The 26,244-nt window shown below is 35.3% G+C and overlaps 1 protein-coding gene and 2 long non-coding RNA genes across 3 annotated transcripts in view; 2 read left to right on the top strand and 1 right to left on the bottom strand.

Annotated features, from left to right (window-relative positions):
* LOC103884414 overlaps positions 1 to 23,819 on the bottom strand; it is a 43,889-nt gene extending 20,070 nt beyond the window's left edge. Inside the window, exons 1-4 of the long non-coding RNA XR_002522089.2 lie at positions 22,004 to 23,819; positions 21,692 to 21,813; positions 17,954 to 17,994; positions 16,491 to 16,653 (exon numbers count right to left, since the gene is read on the bottom strand). This is a non-coding gene — a long non-coding RNA (uncharacterized LOC103884414). The remainder of the gene's footprint in view (positions 1 to 16,490; positions 16,654 to 17,953; positions 17,995 to 21,691; positions 21,814 to 22,003) is intronic.
* Positions 5,965 to 8,136, top strand: CABS1 (calcium binding protein, spermatid associated 1). The gene is made up of 2 exons (XM_003898806.2): positions 5,965 to 7,366; positions 7,986 to 8,136. Exon 1 carries the CDS (start codon positions 6,057 to 6,059, stop codon positions 7,245 to 7,247), a length of 1,191 nt encoding a protein of 396 aa, XP_003898855.1. The 5' UTR covers positions 5,965 to 6,056; the 3' UTR covers positions 7,248 to 7,366; positions 7,986 to 8,136.
* On the top strand, positions 18,049 to 25,710 carry LOC103884415. Its single transcript, XR_647002.3, has 4 exons — positions 18,049 to 18,264; positions 20,141 to 20,224; positions 23,826 to 24,316; positions 25,645 to 25,710. It is a non-coding gene; the product is annotated as an uncharacterized LOC103884415 (long non-coding RNA).
* The last annotated feature ends 534 nt before the right edge of the window (positions 25,711 to 26,244 follow it).

The raw sequence follows: 26,244 nt of genomic DNA on the forward strand, positions 1-26,244 counted from the left end.
AGTAAAGATACGAAAGAGTCAAATGACAGATCTTCATTTTTTTTTACATCTGTGAATGAGCCAAACAGCACTGTTGTGAATTCCACTGTTCCTTCCACTGAAGGCAGTTATGTGAGTGGTGATTTGATGCTACCTAAAGAAGATAATGTTAAGTCTAGAGGATTCCAATCTCTGTTGAGAACCAACATGCTCCTTCCTAATTCCTTAACTGAAAATCCAGAAACCCCTGTCTAATGAGAGATAACTGTTTTTCTGAATCCTCAGTAACTAGGTTAGAAGAGTTAGAAAGAGCAATTGAATACACTGGTGCCATTAATGGAGGCAATGTCCCAAAGAAGCAAGTTATAATAACCGAAACCACCATTCATTCCTATCCCTTGACTTGACAAGTTTCTCCAATTGAATCCACATTTTCAAATAATCCCACAGATAGTGAAATTAACTTTTCTTTCTCTGTGAATGGAAATACTCCTGGAAATTAAGAAACTGAGACTGACGAAATATATTCCAAATCTCAAAGAGCAATAGAAAAAGCCTTTTCCCAGATAAAACAGTCTCAAAATAGTGTCTACGAGATAAGAAAAATAGCCAATCTTTCTGATCAAGAAGATCCAGCTGCTATGTTTAAATTAAGTCACTTTACAAATACAACAGTTCTCATTCCAGCTATATGGAAAATTCCTCCTTCAGCAACTGAGCTCAATCTTCTCTCCAATAGTGACAATTATGTTGATGAAGAATTCCATATGTCTGAAGCAGGAAACTTGTTTTCAGAAAATACCAGTACACTAAAAGATGATTCTTTCACTGTGGAATTTGATAATACTTCTTTCAAATCTCAAGCACCTCCCAATTTAAAAGGAATCTTTTCAGTTTATTCCACATTAACTCTTTCAGAAGTAACTAGACCTAATGATCAAAGTTCTCCCTTTCGTAATAGAGTCTCTCACATAGGCAGGTCCAGCACAAACACTCCAGCAAGATCACATGGCCTACAGGGGAGATCAACTCTTCCTTCTGATTTCACAACATCCATGGGTACTCCCAAATATTCTGAACTCACTCCTGTTACCATGATGGGAAAAGATATCACAAAGAAGATTGATTATAGCTTTCTACCTCAGGAAACAATTATTCCATCTGACCAAGTTATCGTTTTGCCTATTACCATTACCTCTGAAAATTCCATGGCAAGCACTTTTAAAGAGAATATATTTAAAGCACAAAGATTTTATAGACAGTGATCAAGTTGCTGAGTATGAAAAAAATTATTTTATAAAAGACGTTTCAGAAAGAATGGATGATATTTCTTCTGAAGGCAAAATCACTTGAGCATATGCAGATGATATAATTACTGTGTCTGATGACAGTGGTTCTGAATATGTTTCGGATAACTCCATCTTGGAATTAGAGGATAAAGCAAATAATTCCTTTATAAAAATGAGTACACTCAGATATGCCCCTAAGATACATACGCCTCAAGCACTATATACCAGAGTGGCTGCTTCAGATAGTCTCTCTAAAGCAATATCATCAGAGTTCGAAGCTAAAGAAAATTACCAAGCTATAATTCCTAAACAGAAAAACAAGAACTTTGACATCGAGGCCATTCTTTTCAAAGATCCCTATGCCAATGTCAAAACCAAAGCTCATAGACCCACAACTCACTTCCTAATCAATGCAAGTGAAAAGCCTTCTAGATTTTATGACAAAACATCTGTGAAAAAAGGCACCATAAATGGTGATGATGACATCATAATTCCCTCCAAAAGCTCTGACTTTGGAAATAAAATAATTAAGTATTCCATTTTTTCATACATAAAACCGGTAGTTGACAATAGAAAATTCACAACTGATACTACTAATCATGCTATCAAAAGTAGTTATAACTTGTTCAGGAAAAACACTTCACTTGCCATTTGTAAGACATTTACACCCAGCAGGGCAGACACTATCACATCTAGTATATCTGATTTTACTGAAGATGAAACAAGTATAGCTGTGGCATCTGATTGAATGTTTACGGGTTTTCCTTTAGCTTAGCTTTCTAGTGATGACATTTCCAATATGGATGAAAACCCAGCTCTTACTTTTTTTCCTTTGAGAAAGACATCTTCCATTAAACCAAATGTTCCTACTATCTCCACTGAAGACAGAAATAACATGACCTTTCAGGCCTTCCATCAGAGAGTGTCATGTCTCTAAAACCTACGTCTGCTGGAGTACCTGAAGCTCTCATCTTAACTGCTAATTCTCATACTAAAGACACTGCAGCTCCCAGACTTGCAAAAAGTGGAAATTTACATCATCATCCAACAATGTTAATTTCAACAGCATCAGAGCCTATGCCAACAGATTTCGCTTACTTTAAGGAGGTATTATCTCAGGAAGGCAAAATATTAAAAGTCAAATTGTCCTGAATGCTCTTCCGTTGGTCTGTATTGTTCTCCAGGCTGATTCCGCTGACTCTTCAGACAATATTGAAGATGTCAAACCTAAGACATCTGCTACTCTTATTACCAGGTACAAAATTTTTGATATTGATGCCTCTGCCATTCAAAATACAAAACCTAAGAAAACAAGCACCAAGTTTTCTACTTTTATTCCTAATGAATATGATGGTCCGAATTCCTATTACATAAGAGAAATAACTAAAGCTTCTACAGAGAAAAACACAGCTAGTGAATTTTAAGTGAATCACCTTATAGATGTAAATATAATAATAGGAAATGATCTAGTTATCCAGGTGGAAACAAACTCTATACAAAATGCTGACCAAAACTCTTATAAATGAATCTCATTGCTGGTGACAAATCAGTCAATAAGGATTATGACAGTATCCCTGTAGCAGCTTATTCAAGCTTTCCCATACCCACGGATTCCCTTCCAGCTAGATCTGTTTCTCACAAAACCAACTTCATGGCCAGGGACTCAAATTTGCTAACACAAGTTATTGCCATTATTTCTACTGATAAAAACTCTTCATTTTACACAGAGATCATTTCCTTGGTAGAAGGAAATCCTCAGTTGGAATTTAATATAGCCAATATCAGAGAAGCAAATACTGAATTTCAACCTTCAGAAAGCACTAATGTTACTCATGAATCCATTGTTGATATAGAAAAAGTGTTACCTAGATTTTTAAAAAATTCTATTCTTCCACAAGCTAACAAGGAAATTGAAGAAAACACTTTAATTAGGGATGATATTTCTCAGTTACAGGTAAAAACAATTACTCCAAAGGGTATCCCTGAGGATCCTACAAACAACAAAGTAGATATGAGGGTTGTGACTTATCCTTCTGTAAATGCCATCTTCTTTGGAAGCAAAGAAATAGCAACCCCACAGGCCAACACACCCTTCAACAACAATTTATTTAGTCACTCATCCAACATTCTAAACTCTGGAGGGGAAGAGGACAAAATTGTGGATGTTGACATAACCAAATCTCAAAATGTGATTGCTCCTTTCACTTCTTTCACTATTTCTGAAGATGGAAATTACTTTGTGAGTGAAGATAATTGAAACTGGAACTTCTTTAGTGACTTCATTACGAATATAATCGCCTCAATTAAGGCTCATAACTTATTTTCCCCAGTAAATTCATAAACTCTGAAGATACGTATATGCTTTTTCTAAACAGGAATTCTAGTGTTCATAGGAGACACCACTTATCTAACAGTGGGTTCCTTTAAAATTGAACATGATATTTCTTCTGATGAATCTCAAGATATTCTCTATACAAGGAAAGTCTCAATGTGGACATCACTATGACACCGTCATTTTTAAAGTCTGTTTCTAAGGACTCTTTTCCTAGTCAAGTATCCCTGAAAAATCATAGGTGTGCCAAATGACCTTCCTAGGGTTTTATTAAGAAATCTTCCTTTATTAGCAGTTTTCACCTTTTCACTTAAATGTAACGAATATACTCTGAAACACATGTCAGTAGCTGTAAATTTAATACTTTCCTTGAAAAAGACAAAATGTTTCAATTACTGTAATAGACACTCCATCAATGGAAGAAACTACTATTCAGATTAAATAAAACATCTATAGAATCTGATTCTCTGTCCTTTAGTCAGATTATGTCTTCAATGGCAATGATCGTTTGGTCAAAAATGAGTGTAGTATTATGTATTCCCTGGAGCATAAAACTTCAGTTTCATCCTCAAGAGTGCTAAAATTCCTGCATTTCCACCAGGAATTCCACCATATGCTTTCTTCTCTTTGATGGATGACACACAGTCAATCTGAAGTGTTCTTTTGAAGGGCAATGTTTTAGAAAACACAGATAATGTGAATAGCATTCCCCTTAGAGGAGGAATAATTATGCTGCAATCAATGTGATCCTACCTCACAGCTATACTAGTGGAAGCAGAGTTAGCGTGATCACAAAATTAATGCCTGAAATTAAAGACTATTTGACAAATTAATATCAATGAAGATGATATAATTATTTAAACTGACATGTCTAATTGGAGATAAAGTGCTCATAAAAGTATTTTATAGCTTATTCCAACTCTCTTCATCATAACAAATACCCAGCCTTACAAGATATCTTCCAGCAAATATACAGCTAACCTCACCATCTTTTTTTTTTTTTCCTTTTTGTACACACAAAAAACTTCCCCAAAGGAGGTACCAAGTTTTCTGTTTACAGCATCCTTTATTCTGAATCAAGCTTTATAGAAACTAAATGATGGGGGACAAAAATAGAGGTTAAGAAAATCCTCCCACTAAGTAAGCTTACTGAGAGAATGACTGTCCCTATGGCATTCTTTACTGGCCCAGGAACTGATAGTACTTCTGTTCAGAAACATATTTTTACAGAGACTGGTGATATGTCTGCAACCAGGCTAATCATCTAAGACAGAAAGCTGAAAACTTTGAGGTTGAGTTCATATTTAATAAAGAATAATTATTTGTCCTTGAGATGGAACCCACTATTCAGGCTGATGTTGCTGCCCTTTCTCGGATTTAGTTGTATCTGAGCATGAAAATTCAATTTCTTCTAACAACACTGGAAAAAGACTCATTCTAGCATTAACACTAGACTGCAATCTGCTTTCATCTAATTAGTTAAATCTTAAGGTTGACAACACAATGATGATGTTCGACATAATTAACATTATTATAAAAAATACTCCCTCTGAAATTGAGAATATAATTCTTAAAAATAATGCAGTTATCCACATCTTGATTCTTGTTTCTGGGTGAATTTTGACACGTGACACCAGCTTCCTGCCAGTGATAATCCTCCCTGTCTTTTGGGTTAAAATAATAGCCTGCAGAAAAACATTCCTAAAATAATGTTAGCCTACAAAACCTGAGACTCTCACTGTTACTCAAGTAAATTCAAGAAGTCAGAAATACAATGAAAAAGAAAACACTAAAGACCCTAACAGGCCAGTAACTATTTGTTATTATCTCTACTAAAAAAGTGGGACTCCCTGTTATGAAGAAGGGAACTAACTGAATTCCCTGCTACCTAATTACCTTCATAGGTATACTTCCTGACAAAAACACAATTGATTTTTTTAGATACCAATTTTTTAATACTAAGAATCTTAAGGGAAAATGGCTTCACCTCAAAAATACTCTGTTACTTGCTTGGAAGATAGATGACTTGAAGCTGATGCTGATAAACTTGTGGCTTCCAGAGTTTTCCTTACTAATACTAAACCCACAAGGTGCCTGGCAGTCTCTGCTATGTCTGTTTCAAGTGACCCTAACTCCACATCAGGCGACACCTTCCTTATAAACAGCAACATGGTAAATCTTAAGTTCCCTGCAATTGAAATGCTTGGCTGTGAATTTGATTTCATAATCAGAGCGGATTCTATTGTCTTTTCATCCAATATTCCTTCAACTATATGACCAATCGCAGCCTAGAAACAACTTCCAAGGAGACCTAGTTACATTGCCCCCATAGCTGATGCAACAATCACCATGATGACTCAAGCTTTAATCACTCTGATGAACACTGCTCTCCTGCCTAGAGATACCACTGAGTCCAGAAGCAAGACCTGTGAGAGTGCACAGTGCCACTTCGCCCCATGGCTGAAGATGGTTTGCCCAAAATTTATTCTCATCCTCCAACAGAAAGCAGTAAAACACCAACTGCAGCAACCATTTTCTTTGGGGCTGACAATGCTATTCCCAAATCAGAAACAACTATTACTTCAGAAGGAGATCACGTCACTTCAGTAAACGAATATGTGCTAGAAAGCGATTTTTCAACAACTACAGACAACAAACTGACACCTACAAAGGAAAAACTCAGATCAGAAGATGATATGGGGACCGACTTTATTAAGTCAACAACTCACCTACAGAAAGAAATTACCTCTCTGACCGGCACTGCAAACTCCATCACAAGAGACTCTATTACTGAAAATTTCATGACCGTGAAAATTGGGAATATTTCATCACCAGTTACTACTGTTTCTTTAATAGATTTTTCCACTGACATAGCAAAAGAAGATATCCTCTTGGATACCATTGACACAGGAGATGCAGAGATCTTAATGACATCTGAAGTCTCTGGCACACTAAAGGACAGCAGTGCCGGTGTTGCTGACACTCCTGCCTTTCCACGTATAAAGGATGAAGCTGATATGAACAATTATAATTCCTCCATCAAATCCAATGTCCCTGCTGATGAGGCTATCCAGGTCACTGATTCCATTATTCCTGAGGCTGAAATCCCTCCTGCTCCTGAAGTAAACTTCACTACTATTCCAGATATAACTGCCCTTGAAGAAGAGAAAATAACCAAAATTGACCTAAGTGTTTTAGAAGATGACACCGGTGCTGTGGCTACACTAACTGACTCTGATGAGGAAAAGTTTATCACTGTGTTTGAACTCACTACCTCTGCTGAAAAAGACAAAGATAACCAGGAAGATACTCTGCTAACTGATGAAGAATCTCCCGAGGGAGCCAATATTTGGATGGAGAGAGAGACTGCAAATGAAGCAGAGACCCATTCTGTTTTGCTTACTGCTGTTGAATCCAGATATGACTTCGTTGTCCCTGCATCAATAGCTACAAACCTAGTGGAAGACTCATCTACAGAAGAAGAGTTGTCTGAAACTGATAGAACAGAAACTGTGCCTAAGATCACTGAGCCATTTTCTGGAACTAGCTCTGTATTAGATACCCCAGACTATAAGGAAGACACCTCCACAACTGAAACGGATATCTTTGAACTACTGAAAGAAGAACCAGATGAGTTCATGATTTGAAAGCAGCAAAAGGGATACCATGTAAAATTGTGCAATAGCCTAGCCAGCTAGCCTTAACATCTAAGAAGTTCTTCCAACAAGCAAAAACCTTTAGAAATGAAAGAATGTGGGCATTTAAGGCAAGTATTCGACTTAATAAATGTAGATGCTTAGGACTACAGATCATGTAACAGATTTATGGAAACTTAGAAAACAAAACACAGTGTAAGAGTCCCCCTAGTATCACAAAGTTTCAATATTCTAACAATTACTTAATGTAAAATTTTTCGCCCTAGCCTTCAGGGAGTATGAAGACAGAGCAATGTAAAAGCTCATTTCTACAACATTTAATGATGCATATCCTTTAGTTAACAGTCAGTATTATACTTTAGTGAGAATTAAGGATATGAAGATAAATTAACCTCTCAAAAACATTACCATAGCACTAAAAAGTTCTCCCAAAACGCTGGTTCTAAACAATTTTTTCATTAGTATTTCACCAATGATTTTCTTCTGTTTAAAAAATTTTTAATCCTCATTCATATAAGAATTTTTAAAATTCAGTAATTGTTTAGCACCCACATGTAAGATACATAAGATTTATGGTAGGATTCTTAGCACATGTTAGATACAAACTAAAGCAAAATGATATTTTACAAATATGCGTATTTGTCAGAAAAATGTTCTGTAAACATATATATCAATTTAATTTTCTTTCTGTTAAAACATGTTTTCTGAATTTTTGTCCATGTTTTCCAGGTCTTAAACACTGAATATCACACTCTTCTTATGATTCTTGCTAGCGATTCAAGGACATAAATCTTCATTCTTTTGTGGCACAGACTACTTAAATGGGTCTGTTTTCACTTTGCTCATTTCTCTTCAATAAATCTTTTTGGCAAGCAACTGATTTGCTGTGTGTAGGTGTGTTTGATATTCTAGTACAGAATTCTCAAATTAGGAGAAAGAGAAATGAAAATTCATTGTTTGTTTAAAGAATAATATAGCTCTAATCCCTAGAAGTAAAATTATTCTATAGAGATTTATAATTGTATTATATTAAAAAAAGAAATAAAAACAATGTCAAAACACCAAGTGAATAAAATACATTACGTAGGGCAGTTTGTAAAGGGATTTACACCATTAGATAAACTATAGACTAGAATAATAATGATAGTATGTTAAAACCCAGAAAAAAATTATGACACAAAAATTTGTTATACAGTGAAGTAGATTCAAAAACATGGGATATAATAGTTAATCTTATGTGAACAATCAGTATTTGGGAAAATAATAAGTTGGAATAATAAACAAATTTTTAAATTCGGTTTAAGACCATACTTTCAAATAAATTCTACATGGATTAAAGACTTTCATATAAAAACTAAAACCATACAAAAACCTAGGAGGAAACATACCTGTATATCTATCCAAATGGACCTGAGAAATCTAAGCATATATGAAAAGGTGATAAAAAGATTAATAGGTTTGACACCATGAATAGTTAAAATTCTGAAACAAAGAAAATTAACATAAAATTAAAAAGTAAATAACTAATTTCATTTTACTGATTTTATATAGCAGTGAAAAGATTACTATCATTTTTCTATAAAAGTTTCTACAAAGAAAGTATTTTAAATGAACAATAGAAATAAACATAATTCATGAAATACAAATTGTCAATGAACTTGTGAAAAATATTCAATAGACATTTTAAAAAATTAAAATAAAGCTATTACACATCAGTTTTAGTTATTTGAGGATTGACAGTAATTATTGTACATGTTCATTGTTGATTCATTTTCCAAACTTTCTCCAAATTTCTCCAATCTTTCTGGAAGGCTGGAAGCCAATTTGGCAATACATGTAGCAAGCATTTAAAAAGTTGGAAGTTTTGGGCCCAGTTATTTTACATATTTTAGCCCTGAGAATTTTCCTAAGAATCAGAAATTATGAAAGTTCTAACATTTATTGAGCTCTGACTACCTGTCAGGCACAGTTGAGTTTATATTTAGCATAACATTTGATCTCCATGGTACCCTAGAAGGAGAAACATTATTATTCTCATTTTAGTGATAAGGAAACAGTCAGAAAAGCTACTCAACATGCACCAAGTTTCATAGTTAATATGTAGCAAAGAACACTTCAAACCCAGGCCGTCTTCATCCAGAACCCATGCTCTCTTAATCACTATACTGTATAGGCCCTCAGATTTAAGTACAAGAATGTTGGCAAATTCTTACACTCAAGAAAGTGATTTTATATGTTCATAAAGGAGAAACACTGAAAACAATCTACAATTGTAGTCACATGTAATTAATTACACGTCTATATATCCATAGGAAGCCATAGTTTGCATCTTTTGAAATGGTTCTAAGGCCGCAATAAACTTACGTGTGCATGTCAGTGACAGACTGGATTAAGAAAATGTGGCACATATACACCATGGAATACAATGCAGCCATAAAAATGGATGAGTTTGTGTCCTTTGTAGGGACATGGATGCAGCTGGAAACCATCATTCTTAGCAACTATCACAAGAACAGAAAACTAAACACCGCATGTTCTCGCAATTTTCAGGTGGGAAACTGGAACAATGAGATCACTTGACTCCGGGAAGGGGAAATACTAACACCAAATGGCCATGGGGAGGGGGAGGGGGAGGGGGAGGATTGCATTGGGAGTTTACCTGATGTAAATGAGTTGATGAGTGCTGACGAAGCGGGCGCAGCACACCAACATGGCACAAGTATATATATGTAACAAACCTGCACGTTATGCACATGTACCCTAGAACTTAAAGTATAATAAAAATTAAAAAAAATTAAAAAAGAAATGGTTCTAAGGAAGAATATTTAACCAAATGGAAGATATTTTCATACAACTCTAACCAAATTTACGCAGTGGTATGTACGCAATATACACACGCATACACATACACATGCATGCAGAATGTCTGGATTATATATATTACAATATATAATCTCTAGGAAGGACTGAAGGTGATTTTGTTTCATTCTCTGGGCTTTTGTGCATTTCTGAATGCACTGCAATCATCCAGAACATAAACTGTACACAGGAGAGGATGAATGTTTGTCAACCCCCTTAACTAGAAAACCTGGAAGCCAAGCTAAATCTTTCACTCTTACCTGCTTCCTATTAGCTAGCATTTTGAGTGTTTCCTATGTGTCAGACACTATTTTATTTTTTATTCATAAGGCATGTATATGCACCAACTATGTTCCAAGCACTATGAAAGTATTTTGAGCCACTGTAGTGAATCAAATGACACCGTCCCTGCCTTCATGGAAATTAATTTAACATAAAAGACAAATTTTAGAGAAACGATCTCAAATAATCACACAGAAAGAAAAGACTACATGCAAAATGTGATGGGTATTTCAAAGAAAAAACATAAGATTATAATTGCAGATTTCACACACATTTAAGGCCAAGAAATTTTCTCTGAGGGGGTGAGATTTAAGCTAAAATACTGAAAAATGTGGAGAGATGAGGAAACATCTCCAAATTCTTGAGGCTAGATTTTTCAAGGATATGAATAGACATAGTATTAGCTGGAAAATAAGATGAAACTGGAAAGGCAGGCAAGAGACAAATCATACAGCCCTTGTTAAACATCCTGAATCTTATCTGTTTGGAAGCTATTAAAGGTTTTAATCATTTTATCCTCAAAACAATCTTAGTACTGGGAACACAGGCTAGAAGTGTAATTAATTACGTGTGACTACAACTGTAGATTGTTTTCAGTGTTTCTCCTTTATGAACATATAAAATCACTTTCTTGAGTGTAAGAATTTGCCAACATTCTGGTATTTAAATCTGAGGGCCCATACAGAATAGTGATTAAGAGATCATGGGTTCAGAGTTTATAAAAGTATCATTATTTTATAAACTCCAACTATACTTCTTTCAAGGTCTTTGTTTAGGAAAACAACTTGATAGTCCCCTTTGCTTGGAGGAGATGAGGCTCTGAGGTATAAACTGAACTGGAACAGTTAAACAATTAAAAAGATAATGTGCTCTACAACATAAGTTAATAGGAATTTGGGTCTAGGGCTTAGAAATAACAAGAAGAACAGCACATAGCAAATGGTTAGAGTCCAGGAAGATGAGTGGCCAGTGAGATTCCTATTGGTCATTGAACACTCTTCCAAGAAAGCGTGCCTAATTATCCATTTTACCTTGTGCCATTTCAAAACAAAGTTTCTCCTTGCCCTGAAATTTGATTAAATGTCTGTAAGACACAAGGTCTTGAATATGCAATTCTTGAAAAAATAAAGAAATATAGGAGGCAAAGAAGAAATAGTTAAGACGAGTAATTAGAGAATGAATATGAGACAGAGTCTCTATTCCCAAATATTCTAAATAGTGATGACCTGAGAAAGGAGTGATGGGCATACAGTGAGTAGACATTTGGAGTAGTCACATTTCACAGATAACCAAAGTGAAACAGAAAAGTCACTGGTGGCAGATAACAATGCCAGTAAGTAATAAAGCTCAGCTCCACAGACCTGCGTGGCTCCAAAATTCAAGTTCGAATCACACTGCTTTGTGTGAACTGTTGAATAATGAATCATTCCATCTCTTTATCATAATCCTACTCCTTGATCCCTTCCCGTTGCCACTGCCCTGGTTAAGCCTAATGGCTGTCTTGTAGCTGGTCATCTCAACTCTGGTTTTGTATTTAGCCAATTAAGCCCCACAGCAGTCATCTCTAAAGCTTTTTGCTCATTCCCTGCTTCCACATGCCTTGCCACAGTCATGAAGAATAAGCACATGAACCAGTCAGAGCAAAGAGGACAAACGGAAGTGCTTTGGGGATGCTCTGGGGAATAAGTTTCTGAAGGAAACTTCCATCTAAAGACATTTGGGGCCAGGAGCTGCTACAGTCACCTTGGATGACAAGGAGGCAGGTTGCTTGACAGTAAAGCAAACACTAAGGATATTAGAGACAAGAAATATAAATATGAAATAAAAGAATGTGAGAGTAGTCACACCATGTAGCAAGCCTAACTAGTCTGCTTATTTACCTGAGACAATGCCATTTTCTAAATAAACAACTTTGGGTTACGTTTTCTGTTGTTTGAAACCAACACACTTTAAAAACTGAGAACCCAAGTTATTTCAAGTCCCTGTGTCTTTTTATTTATTTATATATTTGGTAGAGAAAGGGTATTGCTATCTTGCCTGGAATGGTCTCAAAATACTGGCCTCAAGCAACACTCCCGCCATAGCCTCCCAAAGTGCTGAGATTACAGTGCCCGCTGTTCTCCCAGTGCCACAGTCTCATGTTGTAAATATCATCTTTCATATTCACCTCACATGCTATCATCTTTCACCACCGGTCAGTATGATTACTTGTTGTGTATCCCACTATGTACATTCTTTAATCACACTACCTATAATATTTCATTGTATGAATAAATGAATATACTTGATAAAAGACCCTCCTTTTTAATAAATCTACTTGATAAAAGATCCTCCTGTGTCACAAGATAATCCTACCCATGGTTTCCTCTGACACAGAAATCTCTGTCCAAAGTTCCCTCTGTCCCAGTGTAACCCCTGTTTATAATCCCCACTGTACCCCTTCCCCACAGATAACCTTACCCTGGGGCATAGCACTCTCCTCCAAGTCACAGGGAGCTTCTGACCACAAAAAGAGAGGGAGAGAAGCCAATCTTAACAGGCAAAGACTCCTGACCATGAAGAAAGAACGTTATCCTGAGGAGATTCCCAAAGTTAAACTAGCTCTACATGAGGATACGTTAAAGAACATTCATAACTTCAAGGCACCAAGAACAGTGGGAAATCAAACCAGTGTGTTTGTAGTGTATGTGCTTCCACCAATTCTACCTATTGCAAATTAGGAGTAAACAAAGGATACATGAATTACATTTTGAGTCCATAGCCTCTATTTTCGTTACAGCACTCCTGATATGTTATTTTGCTTTTCTCACTTGTATTTCAAACATAAGAGAAGGCTGAATTAAAATTGGCATTTCCCTTCCCTCAAATTTCTCCTCTTCTAATATTCTCCATCTCCGCAAAAGGCACTATTTTCACAGTTGTCTAAGCCAGAAACTGGGGACTCAGCCCTCACTTCCCTCTCTCTCATTCTCCATACCTAACAAATACAAAGTTTTTACCTTGGCATTCCAAATACAGCAGAGAACCATTTGCCCTCCTTCCCATCGCCATTTCTTTATCCAAATCTCTATCAAGCAAAAGTGGAAGTTTATTACAGAAATTGATCATATCACTTCCACCTCCTAATTCAAAAAATTATTCCATGACTTTCCACCAACTTTAGGATGAAGTCCAAAATCTTCACGATGTTCATCAGCGTCGCCACAATGGAAACCCTGCTTATCTATGCAGCCTCATAATATGCTCCTGTCATTTTCTGTTCTGAAATTTCAACTATATAGATCTCATTTTGATCATCCTTAGAGCATAAAGCTATGTCTTATATCAGGATCACTGAACGTGCTATGCTCGCCCTGAAAAATTCTTTAACTCACCTTTTAATAAAGTACACCTAAATGTCACTTCCTCAGTTATATCCTCCCTGGACTCTAAATTTCTATAGGCCCCTGTATTCTTCTGTCATATATTATTCACAGTACACTACACCTTGCTTTATGTAACATCCATAATTATTTCAATTGCATGTTATATTATGTTTTTAAGACTACTGTAACAAAGTGCCACAAACTGGGTGGTTAACAACAAGAGAAATCTATATCCCCCACAGTTCTGGGGTATATAAGTCGAAATCAAGGTGTTAGCAGGACCATGTTCTCTCTGTAGTTTCTAGGAGATATTTTTCTTGTGTTTCTTCCTAGCTTCTGGGAACTAACTGCTGGCAATCTTTGGTATTCCTTGGTTTGTAAACATATCATTGCAGTCTCTGCCTGCTTGCCACATGAGGTTCTCCTTTGTGTCTCCATGTCAAGATGTCTCTTCAGTTATAAGCACACCAGTCATTGGATTAGGCCCATCCTAATCCATTATGACCTCATCTTAACTTCATTACATCTGAAAAGACACCATTTCCAAATTTGGGGTCTCACAATTACTGGGGGTTAGGATTTCAGCATATTTTCGGGGGGAGGACATAATTTAACCCATAACCTGGTTAATGCTTATCTTCCCTCCCAGACTGTATAACTGATAATTAGGATGATCACATCATTTGTCATGAAAACCAGAACGTTTTTGAGACTGAAAGAGACAATATAATAATGACTCCAAAACAACAACTATAAACCAGAATGTCCTAATAGAGCTATCCACATTGCATTCAAAGTGAAGAAACCAGATACTATTGTTCACAGCTCAATTCTGAGAGCTTGGAACATAATAGATGCTCAATAAACATCTGTTAAATAAATGAATAAAATGTAACAGTAAGTGAGGAAATGATATTTTCATTTATTAAACTGAATGCTCTCAGAAGAGAGCTGAACTGCACTAGATGCTTAGAATTGAATACCAGTTGGCCAAGACAAGAAGGAGATCACTGGTTGCAAGCTGTGGAAAGGAGAAGGTCAAAAACACAGAAGCATGAAGGCACTTGGTGTTATTAATAATTTTGAAGTAAGCACAATGGGTCTGAGTATAAGTCATAACAAATAGATTGTAAGTGATATAATAGCTTTACAAGCAAATCAGAAATATAACCAAATTGTATCAGACCATGCATATTAGGCAGGATTCTCCAGGGAAACAGAAGCAAATGGGATATAGAGAAAGAGTGAAAAAGAAAGCCAGGCTGGGAATTCAGGCAAGAGTTGCTATGGCAGTATTGAGTCTGAAATCCCCAGGCGAGGCCAGCATGCAGGAAACTCAGAAAAAGTTCTGGGTGAGGCACAATTTTTTCTTTTCCAGGAAACCTCAGTCTTTGCTCTTAAGACCTTCAACAAATTAGATAAGGCCTATCCCCACTATGAAGGGTAATCTGCTTTACTTAAAGTCAGTTGATTGCAAATGTCACAGTAACATCTGGACTAGTGGTTGACCTGACAATAGGGCATCACAGCCTAGCCTAGTTGACACAGAAAATTAACCAATCACATCTTGTGTAGCAACTTAGTGTTAAAACTTCATATCAGCTCATGTTCCCTGAACTAGTTTCACTGAAATTAGAGTTTCAGGGTAAAATGCATTGATGAAATATTGGAATGAATTTCCTGGAGTCTTTAAATAAGAATATATGTAAGAAGGGTTCATTCGGCTCTATCGTCATGGAGCTCCAGTAAACTCCTCTAAGGATAATGCTCTGTAACATGGTTTGGGAAATGCAGATATAGACAATGGGAGGCAACCAAAGTTTCAAGCATTGTATTTGCATGTTAGATTGTATTTTAGAAAGGTAATTTCAGTAAAAACGTAAAAGTTGGATGGGGTGATCGGCGAAGCTAAAAATAGAGATACAACAAACTATGGTATTCGTGTAAGGAAGAGATAATAAAGCCCAAAAGAAGAACAAGAATTAGTAAGAATAATTATCAACATTTTAATATTTATCAAGGTATTCCAATCACACTATTAAACAAAATGATGATATAATAAGCATGAGCTTAACTACACAGACTCCTTGACATGAACATTATATGTCAAAATTTGAAAGCTCTGACCAGCCCTGTTGGGTACGGTAGATGGTCCTAGCCAAGGTTTCTAAGCAAGAATCTTGTGAGTTGGAATCCTGACATTTTCTCTTAGTCTACAGAATTTCACATTAGAATCATTTGCAACAAAGAAAAGGAAAGAAAATTAATTTTTACATATAAATATATTTACTTGGTCAAAAGCATTCTATTTCACCTAGATTAGTGCCAGGAAATCTACTAATTGATAGAGCCATAAAAATGCCTAAGACAGACTCTCTCTGTCTACAACTTATTCACTATAATGATTAGCCAGAATGTCTCACAACAAAAGTTAAACATACATAAGAATATCTTGGTGCAGAGGAAAGAAAATGTCGTGGAGAAAATAAAAACTGGATTCAACTGGCTTTTGAAAATATGAGCAAGTTATTTATTTTCTCAAATTTCGGTCTCTTCCCATACAAAATTACCATCTATGTGAAAGCACACAGATCTAGATCTGCCTCCTGATTTATACTTTAGCTTGTTCTCATTGTTTTTAGTGATCCTAAAATAATTTTTAGAAAGTATGGGTAAACTGAAAATCCAATAACCAAAGAGATGTTGCATCTAGTGCCCTCCAATTTACCTTTGGGATTAAAAAGTCTAGAGGTTCTTCCCCATTCTTTCATTCTTCACAGTGTGAATTAATGCCAAGAGGATATACCATTGTTAACAGCTAACTTGAAAGAAAAGCGTTGAAAATCTGATTATCCACCAGTAGGTTTTCCAGATGATGTTTTTCTATCTTTCTGGTAACAAACAACATTTTCATGGAAATTAAAGGTGGCATCAAAGCAGACGTCAAACTACTACAATGCTCACATTTTGTATTAGCAAATAACTGTCACATTTCTTCTGAGCAAGCTTTCTTCTGTAATACAAAACTGTTGTGTAATAAAGAATTATTCTGGGCTGGGAGCGCTGGCTCAAGCCTGTAATCCCAGCACTTTGGGAGGCCGAGACGGGCGGATCACGAGGTCAGGAGATCGAGACCATCCTGGCTAACCCGGTGAAACCCCGTCTCCACTAAAAAATACAAAAAACCAGCCGGGCGCGGTGGCCAGCGCCTGTAGTCCCAGCTACTCCGGAGGCTGAGGCAGGAGAATGGCGTGAACCCGGGAGGTGGAGCTTGCGGTGAGCTGAGGTCCGGCCACTGCACTCTAGCCTGGGCGACTCCGTCTCAAAACAAAACAAACAAACAAACAAAAGAATTATTCTGAATCTAGTGGTAAAAGATGTATAGTAAAGAGTGTCAAAATGGTTCGTTAGTCACCTTTTTTCCTTTTTTTATTTTGGTGTTTGTTTGAGACAGGGTCTCAGTCCGTGATCCAGGCTGGAGTATAGTGGCATTATCACAACTTACTGCAGCCTCAGTCTCCCAGGCTCAGGTGATCCTCCCACCTCAGCCTCTAAAGTAGCTGGTACTACAGATGCACATCACCATGTCCAGATAATTTTTTAAATGTTTTGTAGAGACAGAAAAGGCTACCATGCCCGGCTAATTTTTGTAGAGATGAGGTTTCATCATGTTGCCCAAGTTGGTCTCAAACTCCTGGGCTCAAGCAATCCTCCCACCTCAGCTAATTTTTGCACTTTCTCTAGAGATGGGGTTCCATCATCTTGCCCAGGCTGGTCTCACACTCCTGGGCTCAAGTGATCCTCCCACTTTGGCCTCCCAAAATGCTGACATTACAGGTGTGAGGACCCTTTTTCTCATTTTTATGTTAAGAAAATGTGAGAAAAGAACCATTAATGTTTCAGTTGAGCTAATTTTATAATCTCTAAAAATTTACTTCAGCAATATTTTACTTTAAAAAGCCAAAAATGAACATAAAAGAAGTTATCATTTTCAAATACTTTCTCCCAGCTCAGAATACATGTTAGCACTTAATAGTCGAGCATTATATTATAAATAAGAGGGTACAGTTAAAAAGAAAGAAAACATGTTAGTCCTTGGGTTTCTGGTCAAGTTTCAATAAATATTGCTTTACAGTAAAATGTTAAGAAAATATCTGAAATGAAGGAAGGAGTAAATTATAATGAATAAACCTTCACTTTTTCTAATACACAGATAATTAACCATGACGTTCCTGAAAAAAAATGAAAAGTACAAATGTTAACTTTTGAAAATTACACCTGTCCTTTTTTTGTTTCAGGAAGTGATTTGGATTAATCCAGATGCAAAGGCTAAAATAATAATAATAATATTTTGCTTCACAATATAGAAGGAATAAAGGAGAGAGAAAATAATCCTTTATAAGGCATGAATCACCTGTGCTCTTTCACTGAGCTTCCAGATTTCACAAGCTGAGGAAAGGCTGACATTGCTGGACAAACAGAAAGAAGACCCCCTCATTACGGTATCTTTTTTCGTTTTTAATTTCAAAGGCTTAAAAATCCATTTTCTTTAGTTTTTGTTATATAGTTTCTAATTATATAATTAGAAGTATTGTGAAATCTCAAACTCTGCTTTCCACAGAATTCCAACAGAAAAAATGCATTTGAAAGGAAATACTGTAAACAGAAAAAAAATTGATACTTCTTTAATAAGTTCTCAGCCTACAAGTTTTATCCATTTCTAACAGTAAAATGGTAACAATTTCAGGAAAAATGATAATGATAAAAACAGCCTGTCCTCCAGAATATTGGAATCTTTAAAATGGCCCTTTCTAGGTATAACGCCATATTCTAGTTTTGAACCTATAAAAATGAAAATGTTATCAGTGGCAGAAAAATCAGTGTATTAAATTATGCAGGAAATCATTGGGCCTGATTTTATATTAGTTGATTGCCTCTACTTTATTTATCTCTTTTGTTACAAAGGGACGTACACATTAATGTAGAAATGTGTCTCATATTTTGCTTGAGATTATGACTGTTTCATATGGAAGCGATAAACTTGTTAATTTGGTTTTCTATTCTTATTTTTGGGGTATTGAAATCTGACCACTTCATCAATCAAAAAATAAATCACTTCATTTTAAAATTAGGAAAATAGGCCTCTGATAGGTTAGGTAATATGACCAGGATTTGGCAACTAAAACTCTTAGCTACTTTTCTTTGGGAAAAAATGAATGTTAGCAAAAAAGAAAAAGAGAGAGAGAGAGAGATTCATTATTGAACTATTATGTGATTGCAAAAGTATTAAGAAAGAATATTTTTATAATAGTCTTCAAATAATTACCATTTGAGACGGATTTGTTTTTTACATTTTGTTTGGATGAGAAAATTCAGAAGTGAAGATTATATCAAAAAATGAAAGTTTAACAGAAATATTAAATTTTAAGAGTTGTTTGTTGATAATAAAAATTAATACTGATGGTAAAATTAAATGAGTGTTTCATATTTCTAACAATATATGTATTTTAGGTTATAAGTTAACATTAAATTTTTCTGTCCAGTGTTTTACGTATGTAAGGTGAAAATTAGAGACAGATCATTTTAGTGGAAATTTCTTAGGTTTTTTATGTGTTTAAATTATGATATCAACAGAATACCATAAATTTTTTTGAGAACAGAAAATCCACACATAAATTACATAATCATCTCATATATAACTTCATTTATGCTTACATTTTTCTGTCATCTGTGTGGATAATTTACATATAGCATGATATTTAAACATTTACCTTATCATTACAACATAAGCATTTTTCAAATTTCCACAAAGTCTTCATGATTATGAATATATTTTTAATTATCAGTAACACTGAAATGAACACTAGTGGGTTTTTTCTATTGCTTAATTTATTGACAATGATTTCCAAAAAATGGGTTTTTAAGTTAGAGGTATCAACATTTTCATGTTTCTTTTGTGTATTGTTATATGACTATTTAAAACATTATCTAAATTAATAGAACTAATGGTTGTGTAAAAGGTTGTATATCTCACCACATTCTCAATCATATTATGGGTTTGCCTTCTTAAATAACTGTTTAGTAATCATAAAATAATAGGTAAAAAGGTAGGATCAATATTTGTTTTCTTGACAATTAAATGAGAAATTTTGTCATGATTCTTTATTTACTTTATGTAGTGTTATTAGAATTCACTATTCTTAACCTCTGCTCCTATCTGTTGAACTCTATGTATTTCTTGTAAATAATATGTTCTTCTTATGCCATAGATATGATATATGCCATAGATATGCCATAATAGACATAAGTGTTTTTCCATTGGTTAAAATTTACCAAAAACAAATTTTTATTTCTTTTATTGTCTGATCACCAATGAAGGTGCTTGGTTCCAGAGGACCCAAAGACAAGATGAAGGCTCTGATTTTGTTTGCAATCATTTTGATCTTTACTGCTTACCCCACGGTAAATATAAAATATTTTACATGTATTTATTTTCTTATTCAGTTCCTAATCATAAGGGGTACATTCAGTTCATTGTTTTATGCCAATGTAGCTTTATACTAAACATACTCTGTTTTTATTTTATTTCTAATACCCTAATTTAACTTTCTCTATGATCTTTTGTTGACTTTGGAATGTAATCCTATTATTTTTCTTTTCCCACATACTGATAGGTCTCTAGAATTCCAAACACATGTAAATTGGACATTGTAGTATTGTGATTTTTAAGTTTTTAAGGTACTCTGATTCTACCTCTGCATGAGCACTCCTAGATAAAATTTAGTCCTTGGTGGACTCTCCAAAAATAAAAAGCTGGGAAGAAGAAAACTCTATATAGAGTTTCTTATAGAGTTTCATAAGAAACTCTATAAAATGAATTTGCAACCACATAAAGAATTCAAATAAATTAAGAAAATCTAGACATGGTATTAACTTCCAAGCAAGAGCATGTGCTTGCTATCCCTAATATTTTTAGATTTGTTAACCTAACACCTGAACCTAAATTACATTACCTAGAGGATGAGAGGAACATTGTCTAAGACTTATTTCTGAGAACATAATCCAGTATCATTTCATGAACAACCAGTGTCTTTTGGGCACTGCTAATTATGCGAACTCCCTCTTCTTCTCCTTCCCCATGCTAAAATGCAGCCAGGAAGATTTCCCATCCCATGAAAAATCCTATTCCAGAGCTTCTTGAAACCATTCATTTTCCTCTTCCATAAAAGACAGGTTGGTTTTTTTCTCACACCAACTTCATAAAGATGATTGTAGTAGTAGCACAGTGGTCTCCAGCTGGATACCTGAGTGAATAGTAGTTATAATGATAAAGGAAGCCAAATCTAGCACTACTTGGTCACTGGAGACCAGGTACCAACACACTCATGTGAATGTGGAGGAAAAGGAATCCTTCTGCTAAAAGGATTCAAGAAAAATAGATCATCCTTATTCCACAGACTGCGCACTCTTTGAACTGTTAGAATGTTGCTCATGCAACGATGACACCAGAAATTCTTAAATTGTATTTCATTCTATTCATCCTAATGCAAACACATTTTGCCCTCATACCTGACTTACAATCACTACTCTTCTCAAAATGCCATACATACTCTGGATCTAATTTTTTAATGTTTGTGTTTCCCATCTCTTTTTAGTCTGTTGATGTGCATAAGAAAAGAAAACACAAAATAAGTTTTATTACATTTCTGGTTATCTTTTTACATTTTCAATCATAATCAAAAGCCATTTTGTCTGACAAGTTGATAAGGTACAAATATTTTATTTCCAACCAAAGAAAATGTTAAGAGACAGAGCCTGAATATCAAAGTTTAGGAAACAAATGGGAATAGTTGTGTAAGCACCAAAATCTTGCCTCAGTTACCTGCCTCTTGATATATATTAGTCTGCAATGGGAGTAGGAAAACTTACTTCATGAAATGCAATGCTTTCCTAGCTATCAGTTCCAAAATCAATATTTCTTCATTCAATGTAGATATATTTTCCTTATACATGTTGATGGTTTTTTTAAATAAGGCACAATTTCTATGATCCTGCAAAAAAACAAAAACTCTTTATTTTCTTAAACTCAGTGGTGTCCAATGAAAAAGGGGAGGAAATCCAAAATCATCAGGAAAGACTTTTCAAAATTCCAAATCCCTGTGTCCACCCTCTGCCATTTCTAATTGTCATAACCCCACCCCACATCAGACTGGAGGTGGAATGCACAGAAGGATGTGTTACCTGAAAATACTTGTCTTGACATCCTGTTAGATCCCCCTTCTCCTTTCTCCCCACAAGCAGACATGTACTCTAAATGAAGCCTTAAAACCAAAAAACAAACAAACAAACAAAAAAATTATCCTGCCTCTAATGCTGTGGCATAGACATTTCTAAGTTTAACGACCCAAACTGTTCTAACATTCAGAAGAAAAAAAATATTCCAAACCTGCCTTGAAAATTTCAGCACTGTACTTCTTCTCCATTCTCTTTTTTTCTCCACCCCTTCAATCCCATCACCTTATAATTCTCAATGTGAAATAATTCTGAGAAATGGCCAGATACCCATAACAGGATTGGTCTGACAACCTCCATTCAGTGAAACCTAGACCAATCTATGAATATTCAATTTGTCCCAAACCCTGATCATTCCATAGTATCCCTGAAATCAGCTACTCACATCTACCTAACTGTTTGTGTTATAAGTAGGGAAGAGAGAAACTGCAGAGTAGGATATTTTTCTCACTGATCACTGGTTTATATTATTACATCACATTTCCTTTTGATTGCCTAGAGGTAAATGTAGCCACATATACCAAGGCATCAATTTGGGAAATATACATGAGATCTTACATCTACAGAGCAATAAAAATCTTGAAAAGGGTCAAGAGAAGAGAAAGCAACATTGTTAGAATGTTAAAGCAACCCTCTAGTTAAATTAATTTATCCTAAAAGTTGAGTGGCTCCTGGGTCTTCCAGTAAAGATCTACGGGAGTATGAGATCTATTCAGTGAACAGACAACACTGTCAGAGTCACATGGCATGGGAGCACCAGAGCCCGAGGAGTGAAAGTCTTCCCCCAATAGTCCACACCAGCAGATACTCCAAACTCAGTCTAAAATATATTGGCATTAGGAAGATGTACAACACAAAAATAGATAAGAACTAATCCTTCATAGAGAGGAAGGTGAAGCATCATATTTAGAACTTCAAGAATTAGCCTCTGCCAGTGAAGACAAAATGAGAGACCTCAGCCTAATCAGAAATCCTGAGGGAATGTCATATCAAAAGTCTGTGTCACTGAAGCGAATTAAATCAAAGTGTCCTTTGCGTTGCTGAATTAAGGCTTTCACAGGGTAGAAATACACTGACTCAAGGTAATTCCAGCTTTTAGTGTCTGTGATTCCGTGCAATGAGTCAGCCACATGGATTCATGGAATGCTTTATCAATCTCATTGTATTTTCAGGTCGATGAAAGGGGACAATGGAAAGTTTCTCTTTATTCAGAGCAGTAAAATGCATTATACTTTTTTACAGGATGGAAATTAGAACAGATTTCTCAACAAGTGCTCCACAAAACACTAAAACACTAGTATGAAGAAATGCTACACACACACACGAAATTTCTATGATTAGGTAAAATTGAGAAATATCGATATCCTTTAGATATTCTAAATATCCACTGTATATTATGTTAACGATTCCAATAAGTCCTGCAGTAAAGAAACATGTTTTACTTTACCCAAAACCTTTCCAAAGTTATTTGGTCACCAAAATTTTCACAACATAATGCATATTATGGAATATGTTTTGGAAAAACCTGCAATAAAACTATCAAACTTTCAGAACAGTAGGGACACAGTTTACTTCATTTATATCCTACCCAAAATCATAATTTAAAATGCTGTATGAGGCAGGCATATTTTTCTATCAACTTACTTATGAAATGAATTAGAATAATTGTATAAATTTAAATGGTAATATAAATAGATATTTAAAGTCTAACTTTATGTATACTATCTGTGTAAAAACAATTATTTGTTTGTTTTGTGTTCTCTCTCTGAAGTCTAGCCATAACTCTGAAAAGAATTCTAAACCATTTAAACAAAGAAGTCCTGGAAAGTCAAACTACGAATGGTTTACAACATTGGAAACGGATCCTGCGGTTACCCTTGGTCTCCCAGATCTCTTCCGCCATCGAAGCCCTCACCAACCCAACCTCCCACATTGTCCATCATCTGGACCTACACAACCACCTGAGAATGATGTAAACCCTAGTTCTCAAGCACTGCTAGCCACCTCTGCTCCTGCAACTGTTGCAGCCACCACGGCCACTTCCATTGCCTCTATCAGCAAAACTACAGGTGCCACTTCCAACACCACAGCTCCCAGCACACTCCAATCTGAGACTGTCACAAACACTGCAGCAGCTGAGTCTCACCCAGCTGAGGTGGCTGACACCACCCTTGCCAACCAGCAATAATAGTTTTAGTATATTCTGCAACTGTCTGAGACTACAATAATACCAAAATCACAAGAAGATAAAAGCAAACCAAGGTAAATATTTTCCAAAATATTTTCTGAGTAACTTTGAGATGTGAATGGCCACAATCAATGAGAAAGATAAACAAATAGTTTCTAACTCTGGCATATGAATTAGAAGTTCTTATTCCCCCTTTATTTCACAAACTAAATTTGGTCTCCTTGAGTATAAGTCATATCTATAAACCTGATAATGCTGACTGATTACCACAAAAGAAACACACAATTAAAGGATCACCAAATGTGTACAAGACTTTGCTTTTTTATCCCTATGTTTTATTTTCTAATAAAATAAAATATGTTTTATTTTCCTGGAAAAGTTTACTTTTAATTAGGGCTTTCATAAATTAAAGTTAGTTTGGACTTCAATATTTATTAGATTTCACAAAGTGCACATTCCACATAGGAAGTCTTCCTCACTCTTTCAGCACCTGCCAACAATAATAAGATGAAAAAGGAGTAAAGATTGTGGAAATATTACAATTATCCTTGGGAATACTAATATAAACAAAACCCAACCAATAGAAGAGCTCTCTTGCTATAAACAATGACTGAATCACACACATCATGATATAACATGATCATTCAGAAACAATATCAAAGAAGTAGGAGATCATAAATTCATCTTATTTCTGAATATAGCAGCTTCTAATTATAAATATAAATGGGAAGAATTATCCTAAGTATAGAATGTAAAAATCACAATGATAGATGCCAACTGTTGAACACTTAGTTCAGATGTTGTTGTAGCATTAAATATTCCTATTGAATTTAATTTTATTTTTTTGAGACAAAGTCTCACTCTGTTGCCCAGGCTGGACTGCAGTGGTATGATCTCAGCCCACTGCAACCTCTGCTTCCCAGGTTCAAGTGATTCTCCTGCCTCAGCCTCCCGAGTAGCTGGGACTACAGGCGCGAGACACCACGCCTGGCTAACTTTTTGTGTTTTTCGTAGAGACGGGGTTTCACCATGTTAGCCAGGATGATCTCGATCTCCTGACTTCATGATCTGCCTGCCTCGGCCTCCCAAAGTGCTGTGATTATAGGTGTGAGCCCCCGCTCCTGGCCTTGAATCTAATTTAATACTCATATCAACCCTGTGAAATCAGTCTCATGGGCTTCTTTTTAAAGATGAGTGTACTGAGGCTATGAGAATTTACATGACTTTCCAAAGATCACAAAGTCATAAACGGTAGACCAGTCTTCAAATTCACATCCATTGAACTCTAAAGTTGCAGCTTCTAATGTCCTACTCAGCATTTGGCTATTTTAAAACAATTTGAGAGGGTAGAGCTTATGTACCTTTAGTTAATGGCTCATGATATTTTGTTTTGTTTTCACAGATCCTGAAAAACTGAATATTGATATATTTGTGATCACCTTCTCTCAGCACTTTGTTTTAAGAAAAAAAAAAAAAAAGAAAAATATAGGAAGAGGTATAAAAACATAGATATATGATTTTTTCTGTTTCTTCTTTCATCTTTCTATACCGTAAAATCATTCAAAGATAAACCTGATTTATGCATTTGATTATATGTGTATTGATCTCTTCTTTATTCCTGTAGAATGACAGCGCTAATATCAGCACATTTATCCTATCAAATGTTTCTATAACACACAAAGTAGGTGTCAAAAAAAAAGTAAATTCTTCACAGACTAGAAAAAGGTGTTTAAAAACCACCCCATATAACATGTTAAAATATTACAAATCTTAGAAATCAATTTTCTTTTTGATATAAAACACAAGTACATGTAGTCATAATCAAACACATCTATAAACATACAATTATATTTTATATAAATGCACAATATAAAATTACAAATATGAGTGCTACAAAAAAGTGGTGAAAAAATGGCAGTCCTACTCTCAAAGGGATCATAGTCTAAGTGAGACATTTTCAAAAAGCACAGAAAAAAGTAAGTTAAATTCCTAAAGATCTACA

The sequence above is a fragment of the Papio anubis genome, chromosome 3 (assembly GCF_008728515.1).
Source record: "Papio anubis isolate 15944 chromosome 3, Panubis1.0, whole genome shotgun sequence".
Taxonomy (NCBI): Eukaryota; Metazoa; Chordata; class Mammalia; order Primates; family Cercopithecidae; genus Papio; species Papio anubis.

Coding starts and splice junctions, on each gene's coding strand:
- CABS1 (XM_003898806.2), top strand. CDS start 6,057: ATGGCTGAAGATGGTTTGCCCAAAATTTATTCTCATCCTCCAACAGAA.